The sequence below is a fragment of the Drosophila melanogaster genome, chromosome 3L (assembly GCF_000001215.4).
Source record: "Drosophila melanogaster chromosome 3L".
NCBI classification, from domain to species: Eukaryota; Metazoa; Arthropoda; class Insecta; order Diptera; family Drosophilidae; genus Drosophila; species Drosophila melanogaster.
The window spans coordinates 12,814,055-12,824,670 of NT_037436.4; the positions used below are offsets into that span (position 1 = coordinate 12,814,055).

Here is a 10,616-nt window from a genome sequence, read left to right on the forward strand (position 1 = left end):
TCGTGTGCAGGATTAAAGTATTAAATAAATAATAGAATGTTTCATAAATCCATTAAAATTCTTAATGATAGTCAAATTTTTGCAAACTGTAATATACATAAAATAACTTATATATTCCTTTTGCGATGTTTTTTTAAAGAATTACATATAATATTTTGGTATATTTTCGTTCCGAAGCTTTGAGAATATTTTACTTTTTCAAAGCGGTCACACTATTAATTCGAGCTGCACATGCTTGATCTTTTTTAGAATTTAAAAAGTGAAAAATGTCTAGACAGCGATCTAAACTAAAGTAAACTAGTGTTGGTGACAAGTACTAGGCCTCGAAAAGCGTGTTTTATTTAAATGTCACTGCGTGGATTACGTCGGACTTGAGAAAAATCGAAGCAACGAGTGTTTAAGAATTTCGATTTCTGTCGTCATTTTCGTGGAATAAACAGTGCCAGTGTCTTATGCGATTTTTAAAGTAACCGCGAAATGGACAACTCCAGCAAACAGGTCATCATGGGTCCACCGGCGCCAATGACCACCACTTCTAATCAACCGAAGCCCGGTAATCCCACCAGCGCCCCTCCTCCACACGCCACCAAAACTGCTGCAGCTCCGCCCAAGCGAATAATTAAGAAGATTCAGCTGGATTTCAACAAGCTCAAGGAGGCTGGACTCGATAGGCAGCTGGCCGAGGTGCTTAGGAAGCAGAAGCTGGATGCCAAGAGGGTGGACGCCCCATCGTCCACCAGTCTTTCCACCTCTGCCGCAGCGCAGTCGACGCCAACTGCGCCAGAGAGCAAATTGCAGTCGCCACAACAACAATTGCGTCAGCCTGGTAATGCATACTTGTATATATATATATTTGCTTTAAGCTGTGCATCGCCCAAAAAACCGTTACAAACCCAGGGGTTTTGTACCAAGTGATACGAAAATCGTCTAAATGCTTCTACGAGTTTTGGGCACAGTACCGAAAACCAAAACGATGGTGCAACTGATTGAGACGCCGACAGATTGTCAAAGAGTTAGTTTTTGTATTAATTGTTCTGAGTTCGTCTCGCAGTGAGTGCGGCGCCTTCACTTTCTTTTCGTGTATCTCGATATATTTTATTTTTTACGTATTTCGAATGGCAACCTAAAATAATTTTTTTTAGTTTAAAAAAGTCTATTTTTGTTAAAAATTCAGGTCTATAGGTTAGAAATATTAGGATGGCTAACCATCTGTATCTGTATCTGAACATCTACAATATGTTCACTTGTCAAACAGGACGTTATTATTTCCAAAACATACTGCCAATAAAATTTATATTGAATAACATAATTTGGTATTTAATTATTTAAAACGATCGATATTTTAATAAGCCAAGAGAATCACATGTTTTACAAGGATATTTTATGTATATTTTAATATTCTTTTAATAAATAAATTTAAAAAACCAAAAAAAAATTAATTCGGGACATTTAGATTAGTTGGTACTTTTCTTTGAAATGAGATGAAATATACTGCTAATACTAGAACACTTCAATATTTTTGTCGTTGTTGTTAAATGTAACACAAAAAGTTTTTAACGAAAACTTTTTTTTAAATTTTAACAATTGAATAATGAGTTTAATCAATAATCATTTAATTTTTGTTGTTGTGTGATAGAGTACTAACTACGTAAAGCCATAAATTATGAAAATTTAATTGGTCAAAAGCAAATAAAATTTTACACTTAATTGTAAAATAGGGATAATGAGCTTAATTCATAAATATGATACCCTTGAAAGGGTAAATATTTTTTTTGACTACTCGTCTGGCAAACTAGATTCAAGACCCACTCGTGCCACAACAATTCGTACTCTTTCGGTGGTTCAATCGTCAAGTGCGCGCTCAAAATGAGGTTAGGGACGAAGCGTCGATGCGAGGCAACATAATTCCCTTTTTGGCCCGGGTTCAAATCCCATTGCGGTCAAACTGCCGTTTGTGTGTGCGATTGTTTTTGCTAATACATGCTCTATATGGTTTTATTTAATGTTTGCTTTAACAATGAATTGCATCTTTTATGTATAAGATGGCTTATTTCGCTTTAAAACTGTGCTCCTTTAACTTTGCTCCTAAGTTCTTCTGCTTATAGTTTCCTTTATTAATTATGTTTCACTTTTATAATTTTTAGCACCTCAGCCTCTAGTAAAGCGTTTTATGATCTCGGAACACATCGAGAAGATAGTGCCCATCCAGCCGACTCCAAATCCAACGGATGGTGACCGTTCCAAACAAGTGAAGGCGCTATTAAAGAACAGAATACTAAACAAGAGCTTAATCACGAACACGCAGGCTCAGCAGAAGCCCACAACTTCCAAAGCAGCGCCTAAGATGCCACCACCTGTTTGCCACGAAACAGCTCCTCGCAGTGGCGGGATTTCCCCAGCTCCGGCAGCCTCTTCCATGTCCATTGCCAAGGCGGACTTGACTGTCCGACAAAAGCAGCCGCCACTTTTGCTCAATTTGGTAAATCAGCTGCCCAAACATCGAGCCATGTGCGTATCGAGTGACAGTCCCTTAGTGAACCCGCACGGGACAGTGCATCAAGTTTCCCCAAGTCCACAGAGGATTCCAGTACAGCAAACTACGAATGTTTTTAGCCAACCATATCCACCTCCAGAGGTTCCTATAGCTCGAGCAGCTCCTACGGTTCCCACACAACTTCATAGGAGTCCAACACCGCCGCTAATTGTGCTGGAGCATAAGGTGTTGGCACCCAACGAGAAAATCGATTTGAGTGGGCTTCGGCTGCCCAATGCTCCGGTGGAAGCTACAAATTCTCCGGATAGCGCTGCAACACCAAATATCCAATCTAAAGTGATCAAGGGCAAGGTTATTATGAACGCCAATAAGTTTAAGGTTTCACGGGAAAAACTGGCCGAGATGGCCAAAGAGATTCGTAATCAGGCGGATCAGGTGAAACAACCTCAAGCTATGAAAACACTTAATTCAAAGGATGTTATTTCCACAATGGATACTCATTTCACTATTAACACAATACTTCAACCAAAACGAACGTCGCCCTTTTCATCACCAACTCTGAAAGGAAATATTGCTCCTTTGTATAATCCAAAGCCAAATAAAGCAACAGACTTTTCAGCTGGCTCAAGTATTCGTTCAAATCCATTACCTGTAGAATCAACAAAACAAACAATTATTGAATCGAATGAGTCTACTGAAGACAAGGCAATAGACTTTCCCACATCAGTGCCTACAACACCTGGAAATCGTTATTCGTCTGAACCAAATCAGGCCACTTCTAATTCCGTGGAACTAGAATTAGTTTCCAATTTAGAAACGGAAGGAGTTATGGCAGTTGCTAACCCAATTGATTTTCCTGTATATATTCCCTCAACTCCTGATCCGACTACCGAGTCAAGCCCTCTTAAGTCCTTTAATGAACCAATCAATTATCCAGAGGTGAATGCACTTGGATCAAGTACTCCTGTATATATTCCTATAACTTCGGAAAGAGGGCATTTAACTGCTGAGGTTACCACAGAATCGAACCTGGTTGATTTGCCTGAACCAGAAAACATACCTAAAGATATGAACGCCGACTTGGTTCAATCTGTTCCTTTAATATCCAAATTGAATAGGGAACCGAACACAGAAATAGGTGATATGCATTCTCAAGCGGACACATCAGCAGTGAGTCAAGAACAATCGAGTTCTTCTGCGGCCACATCACCAGAGCATAAAATCCAATCCGCTGTAGATTTCATAGCTCAATTGACCGCTGAAAATCCGCTCGATGAAAGCAGCTTTATGGATCTTTCACCGGAAGAGCAAAGATTGAGTGCTCTATTTGGATTTGGAGGATGTTCGTTTGCTAGTTCATCGGTTACGCAACCCGAGGAGGAGGAGCTACCCATCGGAAAGATTGTTAAAATGGACGATATGAATATATTGCATGCTACTTTGGATATAAGCAGCGACAGTACAAATGTACTGAGGATTAGCCCGAACGCAGTAAAAATGCAAAGCAGTGTAACATCATTGAGTACACCATTGGTGGACTTACAAGTGGGAGACTCAGCTCTGGAGGACACTAATATACACAATAACTTCCCAAACCCAGTAGATAATACCACTGCAAGCGAATTGCAAAATGTGAAATCTTCGGTAACCGAGACCTCAATTCAAGAGGCCAACGATGAAACAACTGTTATCACAACTTTGCCAAAAAAATGTGACGAAAAATCACAAGTGCCTTTGGAAGAGGTCAAGACAGCGTCAGATCCAGAGCCCTTAAAGGAGGTCAATCCTCCTGTGAAAAGGGCACCTATCAGATCCAAAAAAGCTAAAATTAATCTAGTGCAACGCACCAAAAGACCAAGCATCCAAAAGCCAATTGAAGTGAAGAAAGCCAAGTTAGATTTTGAGGAGGAGGACGAGCAGGCGATGGCTATCGATCACAGCCTGATGGAGGATCGATACGGAGTCCCAGGAATCGAGGTAAATGACAATTCAGCTAGCACGAGCTCAGACCAAATAAATCATAATTTATCTAGTGTTAAAAACAATCCAAAGGTGCCAGCAGATGAGAAGCAGTGTGAAGAAGAAATCAGTCCAGTTCAAGATGAAGATTCAGCGAAAAGCCAAGCCCATGAGGACAAAGATGATGAGAGTGAAATAAGTTACCAAAAAGAAGATAAAATTCAGTCAAAATCATCATCGGAACGAGACCTAACCCAGTTATACCACCCACCCAAAATGCCTAAGAATAAATCTACACACAAGACCAGTAGTCAGGAAGACTTCGAGGTTCCACAGCCCGCATCGTCAAGCAGTAATGTCTCCCTAATTGATGTCCTCTCACAAAATCCACCTGCCCCACAGGGTGAGCCCCAGTTACCATTCCGTAAGGACTCGCAGGAGTTAAATACCAGTGTAGATAGCTCAGTTGATGCCAAAGGAATACAGAATTTAATTGGCCACCTGACGGCCGAAAAGGTGGTGCCACAAACCAAAAAGCTATCGCCAACTTCTAAAACAGAAGAAGCATCTAAAGCGCTACCCCGCAAGAAACTTGTTAAGACACGTCCCGTGCTCAGCAAGAGATCCACAAAAGTTGGCCAGAAAAATCCGTCGGAAAAGCCCGTGCATTTTGAGTTTCTTCATCCAGTTAGCGCGAATGCTGGAAATCGGATTCCAACTTCCAGCACAAGTGATGATGATGGCTCCATATTTCTGGGCTTCGATGACAACGAAGGGAAACGCTCTAAGACTCCAGTGCGAAGCCAGCGAGTGAAACAAATGAAGATCAATGAAACGGACATCAGCGATGACGCTACACCAGATTACGATGAGACCGAGGAGGAGCAGCCGTCTATAGAGATACAGCAACCAGTGAAGAACTCTGCGGCGGATTCTAAGTTTACTTTTGACCGTCACCAGGTTGTGGGAGCATTTTCTGATGATTCCGATAGCAGCGATGCAGGTCCTTCTAGTCCAATGGATTTTGGAGATAACATGTCGATAGAAGACAGCAGAACGAGTGAAGAGGATGTTACTGCATGGGCAAAGCTCGTTAATGAAAATGAGAAGCCTTTTGTCGATGAAGTACTTTCCCCTTCAAAATCTGGTACTGAAGCAACTGTAGACTGTTCGAGAATTGATGATCCACTCAAAACAGATGGAGAAGCAACATCGTCTCATCATAGCGAAATAACCCCTTTCTGTGCTTCCAGCGAAAGTAAGTGTGTTACAGATGAAAAACAGCCTGTGATAAAGGAAAAGGATTCCATAACTCTTGACAGAAAATCCGAAAAGAGCAGGAGAATGTCAACCAAATCAATTTTAATGACTACAGATGAACATGTTAAAGATAGTTCAACTACCAGTAAGATAAACGAAAAGCGGTTGACTAGTAGTCCTTTAAAAACACCAGGCTCCTCAGAAAATACTGAATTGCGACTCTTGGAAGAGGGTAATGCGTCTGATAAGCAAAATGAACATCTAATATCACCCGAAGCTTTGACAAATCAGAAAAATGCAAAATTAAAGAAAAACCTTGAAGAAGTATCGCCTGAGAAACCAGTCTCATCTTTAAGATCTAGAGGAAAAAGAAAGTCTGGGAGTCATAACAAAAAATTGGACGAGTCTGAAAAACATTCTGAAAACATAAGTTGCGCGAAGAAAGAAGAAAAAGCTACAGAAAGAGATTTGGAAGATGGTGAACAATTGACGACAGTTGATAGTACAGAAGACACAGATTCAACACGAAATCCGATCGATAATATCACTGCGGAAAACACTGCGATTAGAGCAAAACGAAAAACTCGTTGTATAGTTTCTAAAGATTCTAAGAAAGAAATGAAAGATCTTAAAGAGGACGGTGTGAAATCTTCAAAAGACGATTTACCTCCAACGATGGATTCATCAGAGAAGCCGGAGGACCAAAAGCTCGATGACGTTCCGGATGTATCCGTAAAATCAAAAGGAACTAGAAAATCACTTCGTGCTTCACTCAATAATGAAGTGCCTGCTATTCAGCCTGAACCAGTAATAAATACTGTCTCATCATCAGAAAATTCGACATCAAAGATGGAAGACGTTGTGACAGAGCCAAATGATACCAAAAATAAGCGGCATACTCGAAATAAATCTCCACAAATAAAAGGTTCACCAACTATTAAACACTTTGAAAGTATAGAAAGTGAAGCTATTAAAGGTTCAGATGTATCAAGTAAAGCTGAAAGTTCGATAAGACCAACTAGACAACGGCAATCTCGTTATAGTAAAGCTAAATCTGAACCCAAAGCTCTCGCAGATTCTAAATCGGAAAATGTATCCGATCCTAGCATATCGACTGTTACTCAAGATTTAGGCCAGGCGAAATATGATTCCTCGGAGAAACCAAGTGGAGACGTACAACTGAATCCTGTAAAGGATTCCTGTAATGAACAAGATGCGTGTAAGGATTCCAATCAAGCAAAAGATTTGCCAAAAAGTAGGAAAAAACGGCAATCCCAAAGTGGAACATCCAAAATAATAGTTCCACCAGTAAGTCAGCCAAAACCTGAGAAATTACATGAACAGAATAGAGATGAAAGTGTTCGAGCCCCAAAAGAACAGCTAGACCCGACTACATCTAAAAATTCAAGAGGAAAACGACAATCGCGATCAATAGCAGCTACAAATACTCCAACCACAATGCTTACCACAGCGTCAGAAGATCCTGAGGCAGTTGAAGGAGATTCTGTGGAGGTCCCCATCAAACGAAAGGCGTCAACTCGCAGAGGTTCAGTCCCACGAGACACGCCGATATCATCAGTTAACGCTTCCGATGAAAGTGCGGTTCTGGAATCGGTTCCTAAGAAAGGCAGAAGGAGTAACATCAGTAGCGTACCAGCTGACACCACAATACCAAAATCAAGTAAATCTGATTCTTTAAATGCTATTGAAATCATCCCGCCAATATGTGAAGAACCGAAGGTGGTACCCTCAAAAAGGGGAAGAAAGCGCGCTGCTCCTTCTGATATAGAAACTGGATTAGCCAAAAAGTTGAAGACTGAGGAAAGTTCGGAAACCGAAAGAGTAGTTGACTTTAATCTTCGTCTACTGCTCATAAGAAAGCGGGATCAGTTGGACACCGACGAAGTCTTAACTAATGATGGAAAAGGACAGGGTCCTCTGCAATGTGGATTGTGTCTGGTGCGGAGTGATAAGAACAATTGGCAGCGCCATATAGGAGAGCATTATGGAGTTGGTTGGCTTGTGGGAGAGACACCCAAGGTAGGTTAACTTATATAAACTGCTACAGCAATCTAAACTAGAACTTTTTTTTTGTAGAATATCACGCGTTCTGGCATAATGACAATGATGAAGAACTATCTTCAGAAAAACGGAGGAAAACTAACTTGTCGCCTTTGTAATCATCAATTGGGCTCGTACTTGGGCATGATGCTCCATTTGGAGGGATGTGGCAACAAGCAGCGTTTCCAGTGCGAATTTTGCCAGCGCTCCTATACCAAACTATCACTTCCGGTCCATATACGGACTTGTCCAAAGCGCATAGCGCCCCAAGTCACTGAAGATCCGGAAGATGCGGATGGAGATTGTAAAGAAACCGTTTTTAGTAATGCTGGTCGGGCCAAGAGGAAGTCTACTATTAAGTGAGTCATAAATAATATATTTGTCTTTGGATCTTAAAACAATGTTGTTACCTTCAGAGCTGAAACCAAATTAAAGAAAATTGGCGAAGCCCTGACAACACAAAAGTCGGGAGAGGGAGCTTCCGCAAAGAACGACTTCGATGGCGATTCATCCGACTATGATTTGACCAAGGACAAGGAATCTTCTGAGGAATATGATTCGGAAGGAGTGGATTCCAATGAGGACTCCATAAGCAGCGAAGGTGAGGGCAGCCTTGGTGATAATTTCTCAACATCCAAGCAATCGAAGGCAAACCGACGAGGAGACATTGACAGGAAACGAATTTGTAACCGACCAGTAAATGTGGGAGAGTGTCAGCAGAAGCCTTGTGAGTAATTTCGAATCAATAGCAATATTTATATCTAACGTAATTCCAACACTACAGTACTCTCACGTTATCACCACTTGGAGGCTAGAGCCACCCATAAATGGAATGAATTGTAAGCCAACCAAGAATCATCAAGCTTAGTTTTATTTATCATTATTTATACTTTTCAGCGTGCAACGCAATTATGAAGCTGGGGCTTTATTCACCCAACTGGTGCCCAGCTATTCGAAGATCCCTGAAAAGAACACCGATGGCATGCTACCTCCCAAGAATACACCATCTATGCGCTATTCTTATGGTAAAGTTAAAAACGAAGACGATTGGAAACAGTTGGCACCGTTTGAGGGCTTTAACAAAGAAGGTATGTAAAACAGAAAGGAAACAAACCAAATGATTGTCAAATAAATGTATATATTTTTTCAGGTGAATATGTAGGCTATCTGGGCAGCTCAATTAAGAAACTTGAATGGGTTCCTCTACCACCGAAAGCTGCGAGTCAATACCTGCTATGTTCCGTGCGGTCAAAGATGAAAACCTTTGCAAGACACAAAAAATTAAAGGATGAAGATGGTCTATTGATGTTACTGAAGTGCACTGCCAAGAATGCGGGCAAATCATGGACCCTACGACCGGAACTTCATTATTGTGTTCATGTACCCAATGGACCGATTCATAGCTTTTCATTTTTGCCCAGTGGTGGCTATGATAAGTCATCCAATCGATTAGGCGTATTGGCTGTGGCGAATTCGTTGAGTAGTGTTCACATTTATGCACTGCCATTGGAGCTGGCGAATGATGAAATTGATGAAAATGCCGATGAAAAGGTGGTCATTCAACTAGATTCATTGATAACGCTTACATTGGATATTAACAATCCTGTACAGGATCAGTGCACTAAAATTTGTTGGTCGCTGGTAAGTTGGTTAAATTTCACTTCTTTATGCTAAAATAAAATATTAAATTCTTGCACAGTCTGCGGGACACAGTTTTCTAGCAACAGGCTACAGCAGCGGTCACTTTGCCTTATGGGACATTGGCGAAAAGGACAATTTGAACTGTTTTATTAGAAATAATCAGACTCATTTTGTGCCTGTAAATTTCCTTTACATAGGAGAGCGGAATGTTCAATGTAAGTTTCATTGGTCTAGGCATATATTTCCTTATCATTTTGTTACTTACTTTTGAATTTTCTTCTCAGATATGGATCTTCATTATGACAATAATGGTCCACGCTGGCTTGCAGTTGGCACTTCCATACGTCAGTTTAAAATCTATGATATTGCGAATTGGTCGAACCCATATATACTAACACAAGACACCATTTCCAGTCTTTATATGGCCAATTTAACCTGGTCACCTATTTGTGAGGCCCTAGTAGTCAGTAGTTCACGTAAGTTTCAGTTTAACAACTGACGAACATGCCGAGTAATGATAACATTTCTTTGCAGACTTTTTTCGCACCATAGCAGTTAGTCCCTCGGGTATACAATTCGAGCACAGGACCCTTGATGGAACCCTAACAACGACACGGGAAATGCATACCAATTGCCAGCAAAATCACATGGTGTTCGTAACGGACAATGGCGATTTGGTGTTCCTGGATGTACGAAATCTTAACTGTGGCCCTGCGCTGCTGAAATCAACGGTCAACTCACGTGCCGTATCCACCACCGAGTTGCATCACTTAGGCTCATCTGCCCCCAGCGCAACGGATCCCATCGATCCCGATGAGTTCGTCCGGGACTATGGGTTGCAAATCAATCCGCTGGTCCCTGAGCCGCACAAACGCAAGTCCACATATCTGAGCGCCAAACGTAGACCGCAAAACATACACTCCCTGGCAATGACCAGGTTCAATTGCGTTCGTTGCAATTGGAATTCACCCACCCACACTTGGGTGGCCATGGGTGCGGAACATGGCATGTTGCGAATCCTCAACTTCGATCGAGATAAATTCTTCTAAAGGATTTTTTGGAAACACACTGGTAACAGAAAATCTTCTGAACAAGCACCATCTGAGATTATAACTTATTGTTTTACCATATAAGCTAATTAGTTTTAACACTCGTCTAGGGGCAATTAAGATAATATTCAGAAATTGTTTAATTGTAATTT

At 41.1% G+C, this 10,616-nt stretch overlaps 1 protein-coding gene across 2 annotated transcripts; it reads left to right on the forward strand.

Annotated features, from left to right (window-relative positions):
• The first annotated feature begins 199 nt into the window (after nt 1–199).
• On the forward strand, nt 200–10,596 carry CG42588 (uncharacterized protein). Of its 2 annotated transcripts, NM_001202159.2 has the most exons (11): nt 200–826; nt 2,145–4,471; nt 4,547–7,753; nt 7,811–8,133; nt 8,191–8,501; nt 8,559–8,613; nt 8,672–8,862; nt 8,925–9,415; nt 9,474–9,630; nt 9,700–9,891; nt 9,950–10,596. In NM_001202159.2, the coding sequence occupies exons 1-11, from the start codon at nt 478–480 to the stop codon at nt 10,462–10,464; spliced, it is 8,118 nt and encodes a 2,705-aa protein (NP_001189088.1). In that variant the 5' UTR covers nt 200–477; the 3' UTR covers nt 10,465–10,596. The 2 variants fall into 2 exon arrangements, with proteins under 2 accessions (NP_001189088.1, NP_648604.2); NM_140347.4 differs by having other exon boundaries at nt 2,145–7,753.
• The last annotated feature ends 20 nt before the right edge of the window (nt 10,597–10,616 follow it).